Genomic DNA, 26,975 nt, shown 5'->3' on the forward strand with positions numbered 1-26,975 from the left:
TACAATTTGACTGGTGATTTATTTTAGTGAGTTTCAGAGACCAATTATGTACTTGCATATGAAACCAGTTTTTTTCGCGTAACTATTCCCGCTAATTTAACCTTGACTGTGGTGTTGTTGAACAAAAAAAAAAAAAAAAAAAAGAAAAAGTTTGTGGAGATTGGACCAAGATAAACAACGAGAGAAAAAGAGATTCTTCTCCAAGCACTTCGACAATGTTATTTTTTTTCGAATTATACACATGCTCAAAGGTATTCGAACTACGTTCCTCTTTATAAATATCGAAAGATAACTTCAGCAACGAATTATATACATACTACAATGTTTAGATCCTTTCATATCTGAATTGCAAATGTAGTATAGTGTACATTAATCATCAGAGGTCTATCAATGGGTGCAAAGTGTAACTGCATCGTATGAAAAAGTGTATGGCATTGATTAGGTAAACTGGATAAAAACCGTGGATTTCAAATATTTAAAAATAAGATTAAACCAGATGCTATACTGATTCTAATTATACATTTATATTTGTTTTATACTATTCTCATTGTCTGTTTCAGAGGCAGCGAGAAAATCAAATGAATTCTAATAACACTTTTGAAATCAATTCATAGATTGTGATAAATATAAAAAGAAAAGTTGTTTTAGGTATAGAAAATAAAAAGAGAAATTCCTTTAGGTATAGTTTCCTACGAATGTCTATTGGAAACACTTGCAATGAAATTTTCCGTAAAAAGACCATAACGAATTGCCTACAATGCCATTGGGTATGTTGCAACTAATATAGTTCAGAGATACGTGCCAATATCACTAAAAATACAGGGACCGTAGAACGCATAGAGAGCTTGCTGTTACGGCTCACACACGAAATTAAATATTCACGTTGCTAAATCAGAGTGATATGTAAGTTGTTACTTGCAAAAAGTGACTAACATAATCTGATACGCCCGACGAATATCTACATCACGTCATTATGCACGAATATGCACGAGATTAACAAATTGCCGGGAACTTTGCGCTAACATGTTCGTGTGAGTTATGAATACCCATATGATAAAGAATAGATACAGTCAGTCACAAACATTTATATACAGCAAAAGCACTCTTCGCCGTTTTTCAGAAAAGATTAAAAGAATTTATACTTATATCTTAATATAAGGTGAAATTTTTTTGGTATATTGATGTATTTCTAGAAAGAATTAAAGAGATATAAAAGTATTGTAACTTGTAAAAGTTCTAGGACGCCATGTAAGAAACTACAACCTTAAATTTTATCAATACAGGATCGATAAGATTGCAGGCGGTTAGTAATGTATATCAAGAAGATATACCTACGAGAGATTAATTTAATATTTAATATCTGTCTTTATGATTTCATGTAAAAATAACAGGCGTATATACTCTTTTGTGAGATTGTATTTTGTATTATTTTTTTACTTCCTGAAGGATTGTGTTATTTTTCCAAATATGTATTTGGCTCTATTAATACAAAATTTAATTTGAAACAAAATTACTGGAGCTAATGTCTTCATTTTAATGTAAAAGATGTATGTGTACTTTTGTTACTGACTGTACATCTTGTCAAAATGAAACACAGGACAAGTATTAAGCAAAAGTTTAAAAATATGATATCATCATAAAATATAGAGTCTATTGTGACATAAAATAAGAAAAAGAGGAAATTGAGATTATTTCTTTATATATAGTTCAGGTCAACAAGTTGAACTGAAAACAAGGAAAAGAAAACCGCATAAATATAAATAATCGTTAGGTGAAATTAAATGAATTTAATTCGTTCACATTCGTATACGAAGCAGCAGACATATGCCGATGAATAATTATAAATGTGCAACTGTATTTACCATTTTGGAGCAGTTTGGAGGAGTGTGCGGTTGAACGCGCGAACTCATAACGAAGATCAACAATCTACACTCTTCACGGAATAAAGGAAAAAAATAAAAGGAATCAGATGAAAAAGCACTTTTCGAGTTGAAGACACCAGTATTTAGTCTAATATTACGACAATGAAAAGATTGAATAACGAAATATGTACTTGGCATACAACTAAATTACGTTAAATGACAGCAGTGAAAGACACCAGTATACTGAATAAGAACGCCGCGAAACGGCATCGACAAACATCAACGACAAACCACGAAGTTAGCCGACGATAGCCGAACATTTTCGGTCATCTGTGGGTAAGTTAGATTAACTACCCGAATGAACTTATAATTGAATAACATATGTAAATTAGATGCAAATTCCTTATTGCGAATGATTATTAATAAATCACAATATATATCTATCTAAATATTACTATTTAATTAAATTCTTTTTTTAATTAACTTATATACTATATATAATTAACATTATATTAATAAACATTTTAATATTATTAATACATAAATAAAATTTTTTTTTGTCAGATTCTCAAAACTATGATTTTAAGATGATTATATGTTATATATATCTTATACGATATCCAAATGATGAATGTGAATGAAATTTGCTTATATAAGTTATTGATGACTTTAAACAGGTTTTTATAGCGTTATAATAAAACATTCTTTTCTATGCTAAAAATTCTATACTTATGATTTCCTTTCCATTTAGATCAATTACTTTCAAATGAAGATATATTACAAGGATCGCGTGTATTTGATTTGAGGAATAAAGAGACGCACTTTGAAGGAATGAAAAGATTATTATTTTCAATGCAGTGAATAAATCAGTACAATAAATCAGGAACAGGATTTTCATTAGATATCATAAATAAAGTTCTTTTAAATTTAAACGTTAATTTTTAATTATATATAAATACAATATCTATTAGTTTCACTTAACTTTTCTTAAATGTATTTCCGGAATTTTTATGGATTTTCGAAGATAAACCGAAAGCAATCACGTGTCTTCTTGCAACAGCAATTGCAACAGCTTCGTTTACATCATATGATACATCTACATCAAAGAACGGATGAAAATGTAAACTAATATTTGACCGATGTTCAAACAAATTTATCGTCCTTTTAACGATTTGTAAACATTTTTAACACCTTAAATTTTGTAACTACGTATAAAAGGCTCATCAAGCGGATAATAGGAAAACATATACAGTAGCTATAAGTTGCAACAGAAAGTTAATTTATGATATAGAAATTTTGGAAAGCTTCATTCTGAAACACAAGACTCGTAAAGAAGTTATAGGCGCGAAATAATTTCCGCTAAAGAAAACTGGGGAGCAATATAGCTGGTAGGTAATTTTACTTATGGGCTTCTCATGGCAAGCGTCCAGGATCATTTCCATCGAAGAGAAACGCGTCGCCCGCAGTCATGGTCAGGGTATCCCTAACCTACTTGTATTGCTACCGACTGATCTATTTAAAACCTGATCCCTACAGTGAAAATTCACTTTGAAATGAAACTGTTCACTTGTTTTGATATTACCCTCGCTTCGACCGATATCAGGCGTGTGACTAACATGTTGATAAATTACTGATCATAAACAAATATAGCATGCTCAGAATGGTTTCTATTCTCTTTATGAAGTATGAGAATTTTACGTCATATTTATAATACCTTTCTTTTATACAATTGTCTAGAAAATTATCTGGATGATTATTTATAAACTTATTTATTATCTATCGCTACTATTATTTAATTACTCATAGAAGTAAGCATTACCTAAAAATTTGCCTACAGAGATTTTGGCGAACCTGTCCTTGATCGAAACAAAAACTCTTAACTGCGAGATTGATTTACAAGAAACCGTTCCAATATAAGGTACCTAAGCTTGATTTATCGCAGTTCGCAGGAATTCCGCCTGAAAAATCAATCGCCCCGAGGGAACGACAATTTTAGAATTGATTCTTGTACCGTTTTAAAGATATCCAATAATAACCATGGAAAAATATTTTAATACCTAGATATAAAATTTACTTAACTAAATATAGCAGTCATAAAGTTTCACGTAATTTATCCGTTTTTGTTCTCTACTATTTTACCCAACATCTTAGAGGATTATTATATTGACTACAAATTAAATAAGCCAACAAAGAGCGTATTCCACAGGAGCAAAAGGGTTTCATGATATGGTTGAAACAATTAATTAGTCGGCAATGCACATTGAAGAAGTGTGATGCGCGTAAAGATTAATTTCAAGAAATCGTACCGAGTTGTTAAGCCCATTACCTCGAGATACGAATGTCCTAGAATCTCAATTAATAACGTCATTCGTTTGTGCGCCGCCTTTTCGTTATAGAATTTCTGCGAGTTTTCAATGGGAAGTTCTTATTTTCTTATTATTGCATTCTTCGTGTTCATAACAGATTATTCACGGTATCCTGTTATTACCTGGAAATCATTGACTGCACGCCGGTTTCTATACAAATGTATAAATATAGCAATGTCGGATGATTGGATCTAGGAAATTCTACACTTTATTTTGGATAGTATTTTTATCACGGAATGATAAAAAATTGTAATATGGTAGAATTAGAAGAACAAAATAGAAGAATTAATTACAGAAGAATATTATAGATTTTACTAATGAAATATTAATAATATCATACATGTAACATCGTAATCATGAAATGGTTAAATAAAAATAAGTACTGTTCATACTGATGTATATCAATTCTAAGCTATCTCAGGTGATAAGGGAGATGAGCGTATGATCAATAATTTGTACAACTTTCGTAATTGTTAAAGAACAAAACGAACAGCAGCAAATAGGTGTGCGTAACATCATCGCAAATACATAATACCATGTTGTTATCGTCAAAATAAGGAGAGCGAAGAAAGTTTCGTAACAATATATTTTCCAAGGTAGATTTTAAATCATGAAACATGTAGCCTGAATAAAATATAACAAACTTGCAAAATAAAGCATCAAAAATCCCATTCGAGTTTTATTTCAACTTAAGATCCTTACTATAATTTAATGTTTTATTGAATTCGAACAATCTGTAATATTCCAGATATTCGAAATGAATATGTACGTGTGAAAGTAAAAAACTAAGTCGATCACGTGCGTATGTACCTATAACTTCCTAATACTGAATTCGTTATATACAAAACATCAATATTTGTTCCAAAGAATGTGCAAAAATAGAAGAATAAAAAAATGATGAATTCGCCGAATCACTTACAAGAACCGTACTCAGCTCGTCGACGGGTTTCCATGTTAATAAGCAGCACACTATTTAATATAGGAATTCCAATAATTTAGCACCGATAGCTCTTTAGAATTTCTTACCAGAAAGCACATACAAACGACACAAGAAAATTGTTTCTGCTCTTCGAAGCGAACGAAGAAGCACTTTCTTCGTCACTTGTCCAGATCTTTATCTAAATTCCCACTCGCGACTCGACTTTATCATGACATTAGTAAGCCGGTAGATATCTGTTTGTTTATTTTCCTTGGCTTAATATCATTTGTTTCTGCAATTACAATAACTCTGTAATTTTACGAAACTGAATCGTGCATTCATGTTCCTCGGCAGACAACTATGGAATATGAACGAAAACTGATTGCGTGCGTGAGACGGCGCTAACTGTATCACTGGATCGCTTCGATAAATTATATTTATCCTCCTCGGTTTAGACGACAATGTGTCCCCACTCGGCAGCGGGAATATAACATGGACACACCCTTTCACCCGAAGATGGGATGAACGATGGAAAATCACGGAAGAATAAAAGGATTGAACGAGAGGAATGCCAGATGTGCCCAATGTCGTTGGATGTTATTGTGCATATGTAGTACTTAACTAATCACGCTACGATGTGGAATATCTCGTTTCAGAGAGTTCGAGAGAAAGGTATACCTTTTAAGAACTAGTGTATTTTCGACCAATCGCGGGGAGAGACGTCAACGGGAGTCGTCCATTCCCGTTACGATTATAATAACCGACGCCACGAGTTGATCGATCCCCTGATTTCCGTTAAGATAATAGGGGCGATTCAGTTTGTATAACACTGTGATCCACAGAATTATAAATTATATATTTTTTCCACTTAAGTTACACCGTTGCTTGTAATATATATCGTCGACAATGAGTTAGCGTATAGAGACGCGATACACTGGCACAATATTCGTTGAGGATAGAGCAAGGCTCTTAGAGTTTTGTTATAGTTGATTAACCCGTTACTGACCTGTTGACTTTTCTAGCGTTGTAGAACAAGTAGTTGACTTTTCTAGCGGTGTAGAAGAAGTAGTTGACTTGACCCTCCTGATGGCGTAGGGGAAGTAAGGTACAGTGATGATGCTGTGTCGTAGGAAAGCTAGTGATGGGTGTGTCTAGCGCACGGGACCATCGGATTTGTTCATGACATTTTTTTGTCAGGAAAACGAGGGTTGGTGGACTAGGAAGGGCCTTAACCGTCCTCGATAGAAAGCTGCTAGTGGGAAGTATCGTACGTGAGAAAAACTAACTTTCCCGTGTCGATATTCTTAAAGAAGCGATTTAGAAAAAAGATATTTGTTGGGTCTGAAGGACCTTAGGTAGAAAATTCCTTAGATTTACGATGGGTTCTTAAGACTATTGAGAGTATGGGGTAAGGATCAGCGGACATCTGGTGTCCGTCTGGCCCGCGGTGTATGGCCTGGTCTAGGTAGAGGGTCGCCCGACGTAACAAACAACTAGACTTTCCTACCTTTCGATATTTCCTCCGGAACAATGTCGCCCAACGTTTAGTTTTCCCAATACCATTTTTACTAATAATTTTCGCGTGACAAACTTTGAGATATGGTATGACTGTGTTATGTGATATGCTGATGTGTAGATGTTGAATGGAATAGTGTGGAGATGTTGCTGGAAACATAGCTGAAATAATGCGAGGTGTTAGTTTTGGTCTTATAACTGTATTTTGTGTCTTTTAAATTACTAAATATGTACTTCTTGTTTATGCTTGTTATGTAATATGTTGATATGTAGATCTTGGATAAAGAGGTATGGACAGGTTACTGACTAGAGGATTAGTTGTGTTTATGACTTTAGAATTATATTTGATGTTTTCTAAATTACTAAATAATTCATTGTTTATAGACGCCGAACTTGTTATATTATGTATATGATATTATAATTATATTTAATATGTAAGATATATTGAACGAAATTATACGATGAGAAGCTATTGTCGATATTGATATTTATCAATTTTAGACGAAACGTGGATCAAAAAGGAAATGAATATGACCATTGATTGATCAATTCTAGAGAAAGATATCATATTTATAATAAAGAGATGCGAAGAATAAATCAATTTCATTCAAACTTTAAAATATATTAAATTTTTTTAACAATATTATTACAATTTTAACAAGATCAAAAAAGGTATCCAAATTTAGAATAAGCGCCACTGCTTTGGGTCATTGGCTTTCAAGGTATAAACACAAACGTTCTCAGATTTATTTCCGTGTAGAACCTTGACTTAATTTTCTACATTCAATGGTATGTACACACGGATTCCTTATGTAATTCAAAGTCAAGAAGGTACGACTTCCTTCCAGACTAATTTTCTGCTTGGTAAATTTCCCGATAAAAATAATTATGCCATCAGTTATTTGAACACTCGAAAAAAAGGTAAAATTATAATCCTTTTCATAATAATGAATTTTTCTAATAGCATGTATGTAATAATAAATTGTAATGATAATATTCTATACTTATATCTATTATAAATGAAGAAATTGAAAAAAACACATATTATGATATTATTTCTTATATAAACGTAAAGAATGTGTGAATGTTCATTCACTACTTCTGAAATAATGTAACGAAATATTCGATTGGACAAGTGAATAGATTAACATATTAATATCTTGAATAAACATGATACATCAGTAGTGCAAGTGACGTAAATAAATGAAACTAATCGAATATAAAATGAACGCATCGAAAACTGAAATTTTATTAGATTCCAATATATTACTATACATTCATTTAAGGTGTCAGTTTATTTTTTATAATATTAAAATATCAAAAAAATTTGTATTAAGTAATACTTTGAAAATTTCTATTTTCTCGAAAAACTAGTTGAACAAAATTTTTTTTTATATTTGCGATTTATCTTTCTTATACGCGAAATACGTATTTCCGGTACTATTTCTGAGACATGGAAATATTTATATACATAATAATATTATACATACATAATATAATTTTATTATACTATATTAGCATTTTATACAATATAAACATAACTACGTTTATATAATTCTTATTGTTAGAAATTATAAGCTACAAGTTACTGGTACTGATAAATTATCTTACTAACAATAAAACAAATAAAGTTGTACAAATGTTATCTATTTGATGTATTTATATATTATGTAGATTAAAGGAAATGACTGTCATAAATAATTATTTAGAAAACTATTCATTAATAAAAATAGTGTAATACTTAAAATATAATCGAATATGACAGCTAACTTGTAATTGATAGAATTTAATTGTAGTACATGTATTATATGTATAGTATTGCACGTATACATATGTTTACTATATGTATTTATCGTATTTGTGTAAAGAAAGTTAATTACTACTAATAACTTGTAACTTGTAACCTGTAAAATTTCACAAATGACATTATTGTGTAAGAAGCTTCAGAGTATAATCAACAGTATAATATAATTTTAAGAAATCACTTACTTGACAGGACAGCGATCGAAAATGTTTAACCTCGATACTGGTGAATGTGTTCTATTATACGGTGTGTTTCCCCGTCGAAATTTATGCCGGCACGAGACGCCGATAATGTATCGTTTGAAACGAATCTGCATTCTTTGATGCAGGCGCGACCGAATAGCTACAATTGCATGAATCACTTCCTTCACGCTAATTAACAAGAATACAGATATTTCAGATTGATAATATTACATTTAATTGATGAAAATCCTCGTAGGAAATGGTATATCACTTAACATTCTACGCCATAATAACCGGACGAATCCGATACGATGAGTCGAATCTGTATACCTTGTCTCTGGTCGAACGCGAGAGATCGATCGAGGTTGAATGCCGGTGATAGTCAATATTTCCGACAGGTAACTTCAGAACCCTTCGACAGATGGTGCGAACAGTGCTTTAAAATGACGGCATAAAATTTAATTTCATTCTCCTCTCCACGATCGACAATTTGCTTATGATGTTAATATACAGTGGCTGCAAGAAGTATTTGCACAGCACTGTATTATTACTAATATTTACATGCTAATCAATTAGATCTAAGTACAGGGTTATCTATCATCTATTATCCAAATTTTAAATTACATCGTGAAAAAATGTTCAGATCGTTAGGTATAAAAAATATCGGTGACACCAAACTCCCCCTGTGTTATAACCTATAACTAACTCTAGCTCTAGTAGCAGCTCACAGATGGCGCATGCCATGTTTTAATTGTAGTAGTAAATCTACATATTGCTATTTTCCAAGTTCTCGCGAGCGCGGTTTCTTAAGTGGATAATCCTCTATATTAAATTCTGTATTATTTAATAATACTTTAGTAATATATTTCATATGACTATACAAATTTAATGCTATAAAAATGAAATGTAGAATCTAATAACCAAAATACTTCATTAGAAAGTAAATTTTTGTAACCTCTGTATATTAATATATGATAGAAACACCCTAATCGAAGTAGCATAATACATGTTTATTATTGTTTAAATATCTGTATTAATATATGTTTATCAAATCCGAGCATTAAGAGGTTAGGTTCAAATTCATAAACACACTCATAGTACAATTGTTATGTTACATTCGTTGTTTTAATCTGTATAGTTAAGAGCACAGAAAAATGGCATTTTAGCCAATCTTTTTACCGAATAGATGAAAATTTGCACATTCATGGTTTTTGATATAAGAAGGATGTACTACAAAGTACTACAAAGCTGTTAATCAATATTATAATGCAGAGTTACTCACAAACTCGTGCGCATTTGAGATTGTCTAACTCAATGTTGCATTGTTCCCAATGTAAGCTGTAATCTGCAGTGGAGGAAGAGCTCATATTTCAGCACGTAGTTGATTATTCTTTTACTTCAACAAAGACAATCGAAATGACTTTTGATTGTTTCACGTTTCTTTACGTTGTATATGAACGCACACAAGATAGACTATTGCTTCGATAATATAACTGGCCATATGTCGGGTCTCATCTGACCAATTATTGAGAGAGGTATATTTTTAGAAAATTTCAAATATTAAATGCGAATGAGACATATATAGATAGATAGATAGATATATATATAGATAGATAGATATATATAGATAGATATATATAGATATACAGTGGCTCACGAAAGTATTTTAACATTTACCATAGAAAACATTTATGTATTGTATATTGTATGCATTATATAAAACATTTTGAAATGTTTTAGTAAGAATTAATATTCAGTAGGGTTATCTTTTATGTGTTCAACAATTTATTATATGTTCAAAATCGCTGTTCATATTGTATAGTTAATTTATGTTTACAGTAAATACAACATATGCAATATATTATAAATTTTCTATTGTAAGTGTTCAAATACTTCCGTGAGTCACTGTATATATTTATTTATTTTATATAGGTAATATCAAACGCACGCCTTACGAAATCAGTTTCGAGAAATGGAGGGGATAGCGACGGCCGATTAACGAAGCAAAATCCCGGTAGGTTAAAGCAATGGTTTGTAAGGGGTGGGGTATCCCGTGACAAGGTAATACCGGTCATCGTGAACACAGCGTAGAACAGAACGGTACCATTCTTTGGGTGCCAGTCAGCGCGCAACATTCATTTTTAGTAGGGAATTGGCTCTCGAACTGGAGCTCGGTCGCAACGACCGCAAGAGACACCTGTTGCGCCACTAAGTAAGCCGGCAGCCGCGAAACACGAACGCAATAACGATGCGCTCTATTCGAATGTGTTTGCGCGCCAAGTGACAACGTGATTTGTTGACGATTTTTGTTCTATGTTTTGAAGAGAAAGGTTTTTTCAAAGAAGAGGTATACATTGTTTACTTATCTCGGTAACGTTCCTCTTTTTCTTTCAATATTTTGAGGTGCATTTTAATGGTGGCTGTGAGATCAAACCGTTTGAAGAGAATTTATTTAATTGCAACACCGATTTGCACCTGAGGAGAGAGTTGAAGTTTTGTGGCTGTTGCATCGATTATATTTCTTAAAGGACACTTGTTATGTAATATCACTTTAATACTGTTTTTATTGGTATATAAATTATATATGAGAACAAGATAAAATTATAAATTAATATGAAAAATTAATATACAACTGTGTTATTGAAGTATTATATTAAATATCTTACATGAACCGCTTGTAGTTCATTTCGAGTTTTGGCTAGTAACATTATACGGTTATTCCCCCAATGTAACAGTAATTTTTCACTGCCCACAATTAAATGTGTAACGCAATCGAGTTGCAAATTCGGGTGAACCTTTTTTCACTTTTCTACTTCTTTCTCTTTTTTGAATTCCAATTATATTAAGCAACATACTAATTTAATTAAAGAATATGTTATGGTACGAAAGGGACAAGTATAATTTTTCATTTTTATAAAACAAGTCATATCCGATCAGGTCATGTTTTATTTGCAAACACTATCGATTATATTAACAATTCATTTCATTTGCACTTTGTGTCTACAAAGAAGAATAACTCAAACCATAACTCAAATAACTCAAACATTGCTTACATAACACATAATACAAATTTAAGTACCTCTGAAATAACCATATACATGTATAAATTTTGTACGTCTATTTATATAGATTTTTATCACTTTACATGAACTTTATGAAAAAGACAGAAAAGTTATACACATTCGACCTTAACAACCACAACTCTATAACACCTTGGAGACACATTCTTGCTGAAATGCAATTCCGTCGTCATGCGCATAATAATGAATCGATTACCATGTAGTAATGAACGTGATATCTATTACATTAAATCGATGTGATTCACTCTTATTCTAGCTTCTATAGTGGCTATAGTTCAAAATATTTGAACATTTATTACAGAAAACTTTTATGCATTATGCATGTTACGTAACACATTTTGAAATTCCATTGGCATTCTAATAAAGCACGACTATCATGATTATATTGATGGAATTAGAAGTTAATCTAAAAATGTATATAGAAGTCGAAGAACATTTACTGCAAACATATATCTAGTAAAAAAATAGAATATAAGAGTTTCATAGAAATATATAATTAGTTGTAAATATTGTAGATTATTAATGTAATGAATAATTGATCGTTCGAATACTATGGTAATCTTTACTATATACTTGCAATAAATACCGACATATATATAACTTCTACATATGTACATATATAGATTATATGATAAACGCAATATATTCATAAAATGTTTTTAGAAGTGTTAATCAAGGTAGTTTGTGAATCACTGTACATCATACATGCTATCAAAAATTTCGTATCTGACCATTGCCTGTTCCTAACAGAGATTAAAGCTCAATAGAAGAAAGTCTTGCGTGACACCTTGTGACTCAAACTCTATGTATTTCGTTGCTGAGGCAGAAATAAACGAGGTAAACGACAGGTAACGGTAGCAGGAGGCAGAGAACGCATTATCGCAAATCAGAGTGAAAGAGCTAGAACGGAAGTTTCAAAAACCGCCAAAAGACGTACAAAAGAGACACAAGGATGTTGAAAGTAGTGGGATTGGAGGATAACCAGCGATTTGCATTGATGAAAGTAAGTCAACCATTCAATTGGAAAGAAGGTACGACCACAGGGTCGAGGTTAATAATATGTCACTCTTGAAAAGAACATTATGAACGTGTCCGGCGAATATTTTACTAACGTTCTGGGATCTTGTGATTGAGCTTTATTTAATTTAATTTTTGTTTGTTCATTTCATCGTCACTATCAATTATCTGTCAAACTTTTACGTATTTCGAAACGAACCAACGAAATATATGAAGCGTATATTTCAACAATAATTTATCCGATTACAGGTAGAATCAAGTCTTGCTTTTGTCGAGTTATTATTCTCCAAACAAATTATTGCCTAGATACTTCGCACATATTATTGAATGCTTCTTGAAATGCACAATAAATTCATAATAATAAAGGTATATAATTGAGTTCAAAAAATGTGTGGATGCTGAAACTTCCATAAGTAAAAGTGCAAGAAAAAATTCTAACATTCTGTTAAGTTTCTTCCATCAAGTCAAATAACTTTCATCTGAATATTTTTTCGCGTTTCTGATAGTCAAAGAAATAACAGCGTACGTACACTCAAATCGGATACACTGGTAGAAAGTTACAATAATAAGGAAAATTAATGACAAACTACAGCTTTAAACTAAAATGATTAGAGTGTCTTAATTATTTAAATGTTACGTTGTTAACTGGCAGCGAGAATTTTCTGCAAGATCGCTCTACATATGAAACAGATACAAAGACGGGAAGCAAATGTCGGTTCAGTCCTTATTGTGATTCAAATAAAAAAGATTGAAATAACGAGCAATTATCACGGCTATTTTAAATACAGCTGATACCGTATGCAAACTTGAAACCGAATAAACAGAGAAGTGTTAAATTACATACACGACCACAGAATATACTATTAATATACAACTAATTTGAATAGACAATCAGAAGTAATAAAAAATCACACGATTCACGTGATAAAATTTTTATACTTCAGAAACATTCTATAGATGAAAGAATAAAAAGACAATCATTACGCATGTAAATTCTTGACTAGAGAAAATGAGATTATTCAGTACACAGGAAATACTTAATGTTGAAATAATGTATCCTTCATTGATATGCAATAAACATCAGAAACGTAGTAAATTTAATCCAACCTCGTCATTTTTATGAAGAAACTCGGAAATATAAAGTATGATACTTTATACTGTAAAGATTTATTTAAAATGAAGCTACTAAACAGTTATAACATTTAGCAATATAATTAGTGTAAGTATATACAGGATGATTCATTTGGAGCGATATAATTATCTCCTAAACCGTTCGTCATGCAAACAAATGTTTCAACTAAAACATACTCTATTTCGAGGGAGACATCTCCTGATGATCATAAATCTTGTCTAGACGGACGTGCCTTTGAGATTTCAAGCTTTTGTATATAGTACTATGTATACGTTTTTATTCAGATAAGCGTGTGCCCCATTTCGTGACGAATTCAACTCACAACATGTTGACGTTTCAAGGTCATTCAAGGTCACTTACTGTTGTTCAAAATTTATCTTTACTCACCAGAGTATTTCATCGATTCAGCCGTGAACACAATTCTAAATCACACTAATGATCGTAAATTATCATTACTTTTACTTACGAACAGAGGATATCTGCTGCTACGCCTGATACTTAGATATCCTCAGTTACTGTTACAGTTGCTTCGAAGAAATCAATATTATTGTGACTAACAAACTTCACTTATCTATTCAATTTACGATGGCTCGTTATACATACAACGAAATTGTCGATGTGATTTGGGTTGTTAGAGAATGTCGAGTGAGAATGTTCGAATTATTTCTGCAACATTGGAGAGGGTGAAACTATCTTTTAGAGATAGAGCAAATCGGTGCATTGATATTCGTGGTCATTTCGAATACCGACAATAAATAACAATTTCTGGACGTTTAAGGAAGGCAAGCTTTGAACGGCAGTAAACTACCTTGAATGAGCTTGGCGTGCAAACATATCTAGGTCAATGAATTTGTCATGGAACGGACTACACGTCCATATAAACAAAAACATATGGTTCCATTTAAAAAAGAAGGAGAAAAGAATTTAAAGAAGCAAGTCACCTGGAAATCTCGAAGGTACGTTCACCTAGATAACGTGCGAAACCATAGCGTAACATTCGCAACTTCTAGAATTCGTCATAGCCTAAATTTATAGCTATCGATAGCCGAACGCGATAACTCTGAAGATGCCTTGATAAACTTGACACGTATCGTTACTTCTATAAAAGACGTGACGTTAACAGATGCATATATTTTTTAATGTTCATCTTCTACAATGATACTATAAAGAATATATTTATGTATCTATGTAGAATAGGTCATGAAAGTTGAACACGTACTACAGAAAAGTTGTATAAATTCATTATACGTATCACACAGAACTATTTGAAGTTTCATGAACATTACAGTGAGACACGATTGCCATGATTATGTTGGTAAAATTTGAAACGAATCAGGAAATGTATATCCATAGAAATTATAATACAAGATATTTCTTATAAACATAATATGTAAACAAAGATATTTAGCAGAGGTTTTTCAAAGTATTTGAATAGCCATTACATTAACAGGCAACAGTATTTAATCATCGTTAGCACTAATTATATGTTTAAGACCATTATCCATATGACTATTCATAGACCATTATTCACCAAAATGTCTTATAACTTCTATATAGATTTTTAAGATTGGCTTCAAATACCGATAACGATGATAGCTGTGCTTCATTAAATAAAATTTCAAAATGTTTTATGTAACACACATACTACATAAAAGCATTCAAATACTTTCACGAATCAGTGTATATACCAACACTAATTATATTGTTAAATTTTACAAATCTCTACTGACTTCATTCTATGTCTACGATATTTTCATTCACATATTCTGACTATTCTACTTTCTGACATGATTTATTTTTCTTTTTTCCAGTCATTCACGCAATGACACTTGCTATCATGCAAACCTGTTCGACATGGAAGTATCGTTCTATCAGTGGATCATCATCATAGTCGACGATGAACATTTACTTCCTATCCCTTTAAAACTTTCATTTCACGCTGCCGGCAGTGAGCACGCTTTTTATCATCGCTTTCGTCGCTCGCAAACGTGTCATTATGCGATGGATTTCACCCGATGAAAACTACTTTATCGCGAGACGTGGACCGTGCATACACCTCCTCTGTCTTTGTTCGTCGATTTCTTTTTTGAGAGTCGCTAAATCCATCCGTAGAGTTTAAATAACTCTTCCTTGTGAAAGACAATTCTTCCTATACCTGTTTCTTATGTATATAGTGTTTTTTGTAAACGAACGTCAAGATGATCGAGAGTGAACGGTTCCCTCGCGTAAAACGGCACTTTCTTTACCCTGCTGTTCACCCATACAGACTGACACATGGTCTTACAACGTGACGCTGATACTATTGAAGATTAAACGCACACATTTGTACATCTCCGCATGTCCATTAGCCTCCTTATACACGATTCTGTGCGCATAAATCGGTTTCATCAGGTACACGAATTGTGCTACATTGAGGATGTGACTAGCGTACTAAGTTTGATGTTTCATCGATCGATTAGACTACACGATAGTTCCTACAAATTCTGTTTAGTTAATGAACAAGGGAATTTTGCAAAAGATATTATGTAGTATAAGGAAAAGGGTTAATACCTATAGTATAATAATTAAAGATTAACCAGTATTAATAAATTGTTGGATAATATTTTTTCGTCGGTCAATTAAGTTAGGTGATAGTTCCTTCGTGTATTTTATTTCATATAAGAAATTTTAATAAAGATAGTGGGAGAGAGAGAAAAGATGAATGATATTAATATATCGGTGGCCATTAAATTTCGTATAATCATTTTTCACTTTTTGTAATAGTAACAGCGGATTTTTGTCATTCACGCAAATTCATATTTCTATAAATACTACTAAGATAAAAACTGAATATAATTTATTTCAATTTTTAAATATTATAGCGATAATTTTACGTTGAAATTTGATATATGCAGATATTCAAAATAAGATATTCGTTATAATATTTAAAAGGTTAAATACATAAATCTGTGTACAGAAAAATATGCATTTTCGTAAATATTCGTATAATTATTATTATTGGATGATAAGTTATACAAGCATACTTTGTAACTCCTTAGTTAACTTTTGTGAAAGAATAACTCCAATTCAATTTTACTTAACAATATCAAGCGTTAGATAGAGTTTTGCCTGATGTTCGATTTAAGCTGACTGATTTAAGCTGATGTTCGGAACTAAGCAATTTCGCGAATCGTGACCGACATACGAAGATCTTGGAAAATCTTGCAATTATGGCAATTGAGCTACGCGGTCTCTATAAAACGTGCATGAGTCTGTTATGCGCGGAAGAAGTTTTTAGAAAACAGCTAAATTAACATAGAAGTAATCGACGTAATACATATACTCACCTATATATTTTTTACTTTTTTTTTTTTTTTTTTTGATTGTCATTGATTAACGAGGAAGCAGAAAGCATATACGTCCTTCTGTGATACGTTCGATTAATCGTAATATTATTACATTAATTCATTTTCAAGCGGAAGTGATACAATTTACAATGTGTTCGAGAAAAAAGAATAATCAGAATAGAAGTTGAATTTTTATCATAATCGACATTAGGAGAAATTTTTCTAAAATTTACTCTATAAGTATTTGCAAATAAAATTAAACTTAATTAAAGAATAGAATTCCAAATGATGCAATTTTCAATATGACAGAAAAAATATATATTTAGAATAGAATTAGAATAATTAACATTGCAAAATTCATTCGAATGTTTTAAAATAAATGCAGCATGCAAAATAGGGTTTCAATTACAAGCACAGATTCCATACACGTCGTGTATCGGTGACCCGTATTTTGATTCTTGGTAACAGGATTGAGTTAACCTGCTGAAAAATCTACGTGAAAGTAAATAAGTGCAGGTGATTTTGTGTGAAACAAAGTTGTCTAAGATTTTTGCGCTGATCGTAAAATTGTTGGTGCACTTCCCAGAAAAACGATTTGCTTTCACTGCAAATCATGGATGAAAGGCGTGCTAGCAAATTTTCAATATAACCAATCCCTTCTGCTAAAAGATAGATGCAGTATGGCTATAAATGTTATAGAAATACGTATTTTATAAGTTATAATGTAAGATTATAGTATGATATAAGCAATGGCATAATTACGTGGCACAGCTTTTAATGTTTTTCGCTCCAATTTATATAAGTACTATGCTATTTCAGTTTCCTAACACTGTGTCATTATACTTTTGTTATACAACTATGTAAAAAGACGATAATTTTGCTAAACCTAGCTACATAAAAATTTTATCACGAAATACATAAAAAATTAATTAATTTCTCATAATCATTTCTGTTTTCATTTGGATTCTATGAAATTTGGAAAAATTGAAGTATTTATAGCATTACGAAAGCTATTTGTTTTTTAAAACCATAAATATCTTTTTTATATCTCACATTTCTTTAAAAATATCTATTATTTTAATGCATCTTTTGATAAGACACCTATGTAAATTATTTGCATTTACATCTATTAATATCACGAATATATTTACAAGTTTATTACTTTCACGCGTCATTCTGTTACCTCGCCCTTATATTTTGATATAATAATTCTGAATTATTTCTTCGCTTCTTTCTGTGACAACCATAAACTCGCGTAGTCTTAAATCTTCTTTTTTTTTTTGTTATTTCATGTATGATACGTGAATTCTAAATTTTATTACATAACCGGCTAATTTATACAAACTTCTGATTTCAGTTTAGGCGGACAGTTCAAGATATTCTGAAACAACCGCATCATGACGATAACTTTCTACTACGTTGGCTTCGAGGTATGAATTCTTGTAATTTGTTGTAACCGTCCGTACGGTTTCTCAATATTGCATGCGTCAAACGTGCCCCGAAGAAAATTTATCAATCTCACGACAAATCGCAACTTGGACCTTTATGTTCATTTATTTCATTATAATCGGCGACGTTTCCTGGCGATTATTGCTTTTATGATATGTACACCATACACAGTCGTCTTTAATGTCCCATCTGAATGGCTGGTTCAAAGACGCCAGGCACAATCATCAGAGAACATAATCCCTTAAATTATGCAAAATAAGACAGTGTTTGGAAATCCTTATGTACAGTGACTCATAAAAATATTTAAACACTTATCGTAAAGAATTTTTATGTACAATGGCTCCAAAAGTATTTGCAAATGCCCTTATTTTCCAGTGAAGCATTTTCTCATCAGACCCTACGATTTATTTTTCTGGTATTAAATTTTTCTAATCATAAGAAAAAATTGCTAAATGGTTCGAAATATACTTGATCTCAATTAATTAATATGTAAGTGTTATAATAAATACAGTGATGTACAAATACTCTTTTTAGCCACAGTATATACAGGGTGGTTGGTAACTGGTGGTACAAGCGGAAAGGGGGTGATTCTACGCGAAAAAGGAAGTCGAAAATATAGAATAAAAATTTTTTTTTAATTTTTTCTTTTTTTTTTAATTTTTCCATCGAGACAACGATCTACAGTGAGATCCGCTATAACGTACCGCACGCGTACCGAGCGAAAATTCAAAGTCGATTTTCTCGAAAACAAAGCCTCGAACGAAAAATTTGTATTCTATATTTTCGACTTCTTTTTTCGCATAGAATCACCCCCTTTCCGCTTGTACCACCAGTTACCAACCACCCTGTATATTGTATGTATTATATGTATACAAAATTTGGAAGTTTCATTTGGATCGTTATGATTACACTGAACACTCAAATTTGAAACAAATCGGAGAATGTATATGGAAGTTACAAGATATTTCGATACTGTAACCATTCATTTGATAAAGAATTAGTATATAACATAAATACTAGTCTTAAACATGTAATTAGTGCTAAAGATGGTCCCACTGAATAAGGTGGTTTATTAATATGATGAGTAATTGACTATTCAAATATTTTCACGAGTCACTGTGTGTAATTGTAAATCATAATTCAGTAGATGTGAATTCTCTTCTGTTTTGGTCTCTGAACCTCGTAAAAGAAAGAATCTAACATTCACTAGTATCTTCAAATTAAGTGCAACTTGCAATGAAATACACGTGATGAGAAATTAATAACTGGTTGAACACTAATAACACAAATGGAATATACTTCGTATACTACTCAAAAGATTGTCATATAAAATAATTTAAAAAAGAAAAAATTATAAATAAATATAAATTGGTATATAAAGATTCTTTAATATCCATTCAGTGCAGCGAAGGAAATGTATTTTCATGAGATCATTGAATAAAATTAGACATTAGAAAATTTACAACGGAGAGCAAAAAGCTTTTTGTTCAACTATTTTCTGCGAAATTAGGAAATTTAATTTTAATCGTATAAAAAAAATATATAATAAATGAACATAACATTTTAATTAGTATTAAATTTGTTAATTTTCCAATTTCATTTGTATTATAAATATGTAATGTAAACTTAAATATTTCTTGACTCTAAAATAGACATTAAAAAATATATATGATTTTTAGCAAGAAAATGGGACCCGGTTGCTGCGGAGAAGATGCTACGTGAGGTATGCAGGTTTTCACCTATAATTACTGACACAAACCCATCTATTCACTTCCCTACTTCTCCCCTTTTTTTTTTATTATTTAGTTTCATAAAAACCGAAAAATAAATAAATTCCTTCGCTGTAGAAAAAATCTTTTCGAAAGGGGGACAACTTCGTTCAAACTTATATTGAACTTTCACATATCTCATATTGCGTCGGTTGCATTATACGTACGAATTATACAATGTAACCATATTATTATTAATCGCATAACTAACAGATTTATAGGACTTTATTTAATTAATTTCAAAATTCCATTATCCATATATCAATTGCATTTTTCCTATTTTATTGTATTCCTATTATCGTATATCTCTTCTTTATAATGAAATGTAATACATATTGTCAATCGGATTGACTCACACTGATATATAAATATTTCGATAAATTTTTGCTTGATTAAAGAAAAACTGTGAAAGGTATTACACGAAGAAAAATCCTAATAGCATATATAAAAATGAAGTTCCTCGCGACTGTCTAACGGTATTGCCATGTAAAATTGTGCAGAAGAGAATGTAAGACCAGGCCACCATTTACTTTGCAAGGTATATACAGTGGAAAATCAATCTTGTTGACCGACTGGCAATGTGTTAGACACTAATGACACCGGTCCTAATGAATTCATTAACTGTTTGTAGTCTTATTTCAAACTGTAATACAGTTGAGGTCAACATCAATTATTTAGTATTTAGTATTGAAACATACTGACTAAATATAACTTCTGCTTTAGATAGATTTGATAGTACTGGTATTAATAGAAACAAATCAAATAATATACATTCAATAACAATACATTCAAAACAATCAAATAAACATACGTTGTTATTGGCAACAAAGATACAGAAATATATCCAAATAATAGATCATTTCTGAAAATAGTTTATTCAATATGAATCAGATCGAACAAAATGTTGTTATTTATGAAAATATGGAAATATATATTCTATCCATGAATTGCTCTTAAAAATAGCTTATTGAGTATGAACCAGTCGAAGCAAAATATTAAAGGTTGTTCGAGCCACAAACGATTAACAAAAATGAACGAAGAAAGAATCATTTGCCTCAGAGAGCACAAACCTTTTCATACTAAAAATAAGGATATATAGTTTCGAATTCATACGCATTCCTTGGCATACTGTTATCTAGAAATCTACGTCTTGGGGCATAATTGCGATAAGTTGCACGCTCAATGTTAGCATCGACTATCACGTTAATCAGTCATCACCTTTCGCGCTTGATGCTCTATAGCTCTAGCCATGAATTTAACCGAGAAAGTCTGAAGAAACACGTTTCACGATCTTTTGAATTTTCACTGACTTGTAGATCGTCTACGAAGCGTTAACGAAGTATACTCTCTCTATGGTCTAGTGGCCAACAGAAGGAAAAAAAAACAATTCTTCTACACAATATGCACTTTTCATCGCTTCAGATGCTTCGCAGTATAGTACTTCCGAATTCTTTCCGCTGTATTCGCAGTTAATTAATTATTACAATTAGTTTAATTAATGAGCGAAGTACGAGCGGTACGTTATTTATTAAAGAAACGTTTGAATTTATTTATATTAATTTATTTCTTATATTATTATAGGATTTTTATATTTTATACCTATTAAAATATTAAAAAATTTTATTATCTTACCGAAAAAATATACGATTAATTATGAAATTTAATACTTGAAAGTAGCTTTATCCATTTTCTTTAAATTGAACTTGTACCATATTTAAACTTATATTCATATATATATATATATATATATATATATATATATATATATATATATATATATATATATATATATATATATATATATATCTGATATATATATGTATATATGAAAAGAATACTTGTTCATAAAACCGGGAAAAATCAGTAAGTTCTACAGCTCACACTTCAAGCTGATGAGCAAAGAGAGAGCAGAATAACTGTTTGTAATGCAAACAACTGCAATATTTCATACCTGCGTGTATATTGATCAACCTACTTTTGTACACATTTCTTTTTACATTCATATATTTCGTTGCAAAATTATAGTTAGAAAATATAAAATTATCATTAACAAATTAACGAAGAAAGCATATTTCATTTGATAATTAAATTAAAGTTTATCGTTATTAATAGCAAATGTAATAACTTAAATTCTCTTACGCGAAGATGGTGATTGTAATTTTTTGTTTTGTGCCTGCATCGGTTTATAAAACCGATAAATAAAAACGGAAAATAAAACGTTGGAGAACTTGATACACGATTCGATGCTTGTAACGCTACCCATATTGTGCCATTATCGATTTCCATAATTAACGACGTTGAAAAATGCGAAACGATCCTAATATCGCGATGCGTACTACTTTCTTCTTTCGAATAGAATTCCGGATATTGCAATATGTTAGCTGCAACTATAATCCCTTTCTCCCCTTAAGGCAAACTAGAAATTAAATTTCTCAATTCCACTTAATTCTTAGGTATTAAGAGAACGTTTATAAAAACAGAAATTTTCTTTGAACTATACAGGATGTATGTATCTGTGTATCTTTGGTAATAATCGCTCATGGTACTGATGTTCTCTAAAACTTCATTCTCTAAATCTTTTATTTCTATGTACGTAGAAAGTCATCAATTCGATTATCTTCAATTCTCTATAAAATTAATAAAAAGAAAAAATTCATACGAACATATGTCATATTTAGTGTTTCTTGCAAGACATTATTTTGATAATTCTAGTTGTAGTGTTTTTAGTCTAAAATTATATTTTCGAAGTATATATTGAAAATTATACTTTTAAACTTATAGATTTTTTTGTCATAATATTGTGCATTAAATTACATTATATCATTATACACAGTGCTATATACAGCTTAATAGTCTTTAGGATTTGAAATTCACAAAGTATGAATATATTATTTATATGAACATTTTTTACCTACTTTATTATTAATGCATGTACATTATAATACTTTCAAACTAAAGATGTATTACTTTTTAGTCTATGGAGTGGCGAAAACAATGGGAAGTTGACAAATTAACCGAATGGGATCCTCCTCAAATTCTGAATGACTATCTACCTCATGGTTTATGTGGTTTCGATAAAGATGGTGCCCCAGGTAAATTGTAGAATATATGCTCACCATAGCCGTAATTGAGGATGAAACATGATGAAATCAATAATTCCAATATTTTTGCAGTGATTGTAGTGTATTTCGACGCATTAGATATTTATGGTATTTTGCATGTAGTCTCGAGAAGGGATATGATAAAGGTGACCATAAAACGTCTAGAAGAATACTTAAAATTATGTAGAGAACAAATGTTAAAACACGGTCCAGCAGCTGGTCAAGTGGTCGTAATTTTTGACATGCAGGGTTTTAACTTGAAACAATATCTCTGGAGACCAGGTAAAATTTATGTATATCGACCATGATTACATAACTTCCTCAGAGTATATTTTGTTCGACTCTTTAAAGTATCATTGCTAGTTGTTTCGTAGCGTTTTTTCGTTAGTTATATGTGCTCGTGGCCCATAAAAACAAGGTAACCAATGAAATGCTTATATAAATTGAAAGAGTCATCTGTTCAATGAATTTGTAAGAAACGATCGATTAGTGATGTAATTTTTCCTAAAATGAAGCTGCTTTTTTTATCACCCAATTAAATTAGTTTATTGCGATAAATATTAATTCATAATTCTATTTTCCAGCTGGAGAAGTTGTCATTACTTTAATCCAAATGTATGAGGCTAATTATCCAGAGATTTTAAAGACCTGTTACATAATTAATGGTACACTTTTTATATTACAGATAATCATATAATAAAATGATTGATGGTTTATATCTCGTATTCTTTTGTAGCTCCAAAGGTATTTGCTTTTGCATTTTCCGTGACGAAAAAGTTTATGAACGAGTATACCTTATCAAAGATTCAAATATACAAATCGGATCCTGCGAGATGGCAGACAGCGATATTCAGTAACATTGACAGAGATCAAGTGCCTGCTTTCTTTGGAGGCACCCTTAAAGATCCTGATGGCAACCCAAAGCTTGGTACCAAGGTAAAGAAAAAGGAAACTAAGAAAAAGAAATTTATATTGTTTCAAAATTTGGACAAATTTCTTGATAAATGAATGCGATGATATTAAAAATATTAAAATTTTTCTTTATGTTCAGATTTGTCTTGGAGGCAAAGTCCCTAAAGAAATGTATGTAAATAACACAGAGAAAGATATGGAGAACTTTACAACAGTTACAATTAAGAAGGGTGGGAAACTAGAGCTTGATATCCCAGCATCTGAAATGGGATCTCTGTTAAGGTATAAAAAATTCATAAACTAATTATGATATGATATAATTCTATATTTATTAATCGTGAATGGTTGGGAATTGTATAGCTGGGAATTTCGTACAGAGAACCATGACATTAGATTTGGTATTGTGAAGAAAGATTATAATGGAACACAGAAAGAAGTGATACCAATGCGACGAGTGGCTGCCCATCAATTAGATGAGATTGGAATTTTGACCTGTGAAGTACCTTCTACATGTGAGTAGGCATTGTGTAAATAGTTGCATCATAAAAATATCAGATACTTCATCAATAACTTTATCTGTTGTAGATTCCATTATTTTTGATAACACTTATAGCATAATAAGAAATAAAAAAATCCATTACTCCGTGAAAGTTATACCACCGACAGAATCACAAGAAATAACACCAACAACTTTATAATTAATGTACTTAGAATAATAATATATTATAGAAAATATTCTCTCTGAAAAATACATTCTATACAGTGTAATTAATATTAAAAGAAGTCAATGCTTTTATGTTATCGCTAATCTTTTTCTTTTTTAATTGTTTAAAAATTTATCTACATGCTTAGTTGCACATTACAAAATGTAGTTCTTGTTTTATTTGTGATAATTATAATGATATTATTATATATATTTATGGTATATATATATTTGTGGTAATTGTATATGTTGAAATAATTTGTAAAAAAAAGGGAATTCTTATAAGAAGACATATGTAAGTAATTCGACTAAAGTAAGATACTATTACAATACGATTATAAGATAGTTCTATATCTCCTAATCTTGTAAGAGATCACTCTGAGTACAAAATTGATTGTTTACTATATTACTTATAACGAAATAACATTTAGTAAAAAATTCATTGTTTAGTGACTTACAAAACTGCTCATCTTAAGTTTCACTGCTGTAGCATACGAAATTGAATTATTTAGTCATCTTCATCGGTAAGTAACATTTCAATCAAGTCAATCTTTTGACATTGATCACCTTCTAGACGTTTTTGTGTATTCCATTTTGCTAAGGTTGGCAGTACTCTTAACTTTGTAACAGAGTTTGTTCGAAATGGACAATTCAAATCCTTCCAACTAGAAGATAGAAATATTTCAGACTAAATTTAAAATAGAAGTATACACTAACATATACATTTTATTCTATTAAATCACCTACAATGGTCGATCTCCAACTTCAACTTCAACCAAGTGTACTGATTCTGGAGCTGTTTTAAACCCATCTTCTATGAAAGGTTCCGCTGTAATAAGAATAAAATGTTTTATATTTATATAGATTACTAACTTATTAATATGGTATATTATAAGCTATATATTTTGCAGTATTTAAAAAAGGCGTTTCTTAGTCTATCATGTAATTATATTAAAACAAACATGTAACATGGAAAGATACTGATTCTAAGTGGTTTTATGGAAAGGAAGCAATGTGTCATAAAATTAAGGTTATATATAAAATAAATGACTATGGTACAGCAATTATACCTTCTACGCAGTCTGGGCACCAACTTTTGCCATTAGGAAGTTTTTTACCACTATAAAGTACGTATACTGATTCATTAGATTTGAAATTTTTCATAAATTTGAAAAAATTCTCGTATCCCTCTACGTGGTGCCGTAAAACCATCTTCTATTTTTTCTTTTTAAATGGCAAAACACAATGATATTAAAACTTAACGAGTATTTTTGTATTCTATGGATTGCAATATGTTACTGCGCAGCAGCCTCTTATCAATTGTAAAAAGGTGACACCTTTTGCACGAGATATTTTCAGTTGATATTAATCCAATTGATAAGAGACGGTTCGTTCCGATTAATGAAAATGAAAGTAATTAATATTTCAATCAATACACATTTATCTTCAAGTTATATTATGATTTATAAAATTTTGCAATTAAAAGATAAATATTAATTCAACAAGTATCTTTCCAATAAGTCATAATGTCAATATTCTATGCCTTATGCCTATACTATCGTACACACTTATTATATACATAATATATACATAATTGACTGTTTAAATACCTTTACATACTTTTACATTACATATTTACACTTGATATATTTTTGTAAACTAAATATATATATACTAAATACCATCTAATTTATATATATAATTTAATCTTATAATACCATATAATTTTATCTTCAAATTCATTTAAAATTTCATTCATAATCATATTACGAAGCTAATTTAATAATAAAAATTTTAAAATGTTTGAAAACAGACAAATTAACAAACAATATATTTAT

General features: G+C 30.7%; 3 protein-coding genes across 8 annotated transcripts in view; 1 reads left to right on the forward strand and 2 right to left on the reverse strand.

Annotated features, from left to right (window-relative positions):
* LOC126865153 (calcium release-activated calcium channel protein 1-like) overlaps positions 1 to 10,074 on the reverse strand; it is a 17,753-nt gene extending 7,679 nt beyond the window's left edge. Inside the window, 1 exon segment of the mRNA XM_050617333.1 lies at positions 9,931 to 10,074. Coding sequence (XP_050473290.1) covers positions 9,931 to 10,015 — 85 coding nt within the window. The 5' untranslated portion in view covers positions 10,016 to 10,074.
* On the forward strand, positions 10,058 to 25,242 carry LOC126865150 (SEC14-like protein 2). Of its 6 annotated transcripts, none has more exons than XM_050617325.1 (12): positions 10,058 to 10,183; positions 10,581 to 10,662; positions 12,555 to 12,731; positions 18,561 to 18,633; positions 20,332 to 20,375; positions 23,396 to 23,513; positions 23,595 to 23,804; positions 24,107 to 24,187; positions 24,259 to 24,458; positions 24,574 to 24,716; positions 24,795 to 24,946; positions 25,020 to 25,242. In XM_050617325.1, the coding sequence occupies exons 3-12, from the start codon at positions 12,681 to 12,683 to the stop codon at positions 25,130 to 25,132; spliced, it is 1,185 nt and encodes a 394-aa protein (XP_050473282.1). In that variant the 5' UTR covers positions 10,058 to 10,183; positions 10,581 to 10,662; positions 12,555 to 12,680; the 3' UTR covers positions 25,133 to 25,242. The 6 variants fall into 6 exon arrangements, with proteins under 6 accessions (XP_050473282.1, XP_050473285.1, XP_050473283.1 ...); XM_050617326.1 differs by lacking the exons at positions 10,058 to 10,183; positions 10,581 to 10,662 and adding exons at positions 10,708 to 10,995; positions 12,995 to 13,111 and having other exon boundaries at positions 12,479 to 12,731; XM_050617327.1 differs by lacking the exons at positions 10,058 to 10,183; positions 10,581 to 10,662 and adding exons at positions 10,711 to 10,995; positions 12,995 to 13,964 and having other exon boundaries at positions 12,479 to 12,731.
* On the reverse strand, positions 25,133 to 26,707 carry LOC126865159 (thioredoxin domain-containing protein 17-like). Its single transcript, XM_050617352.1, has 3 exons — positions 26,208 to 26,707; positions 25,885 to 25,966; positions 25,133 to 25,802 (listed from the first exon to the last, which is right to left on the reverse strand). Exons 1-3 carry the CDS (start codon positions 26,347 to 26,349, stop codon positions 25,646 to 25,648), a joined length of 381 nt encoding a protein of 126 aa, XP_050473309.1. The 5' UTR covers positions 26,350 to 26,707; the 3' UTR covers positions 25,133 to 25,645.
* Between the last annotated feature and the right edge of the window lie 268 nt (positions 26,708 to 26,975).

This window comes from Bombus huntii, chromosome 4 (assembly GCF_024542735.1).
Source record: "Bombus huntii isolate Logan2020A chromosome 4, iyBomHunt1.1, whole genome shotgun sequence".
Classification (NCBI taxonomy): domain Eukaryota; kingdom Metazoa; phylum Arthropoda; class Insecta; order Hymenoptera; family Apidae; genus Bombus; species Bombus huntii.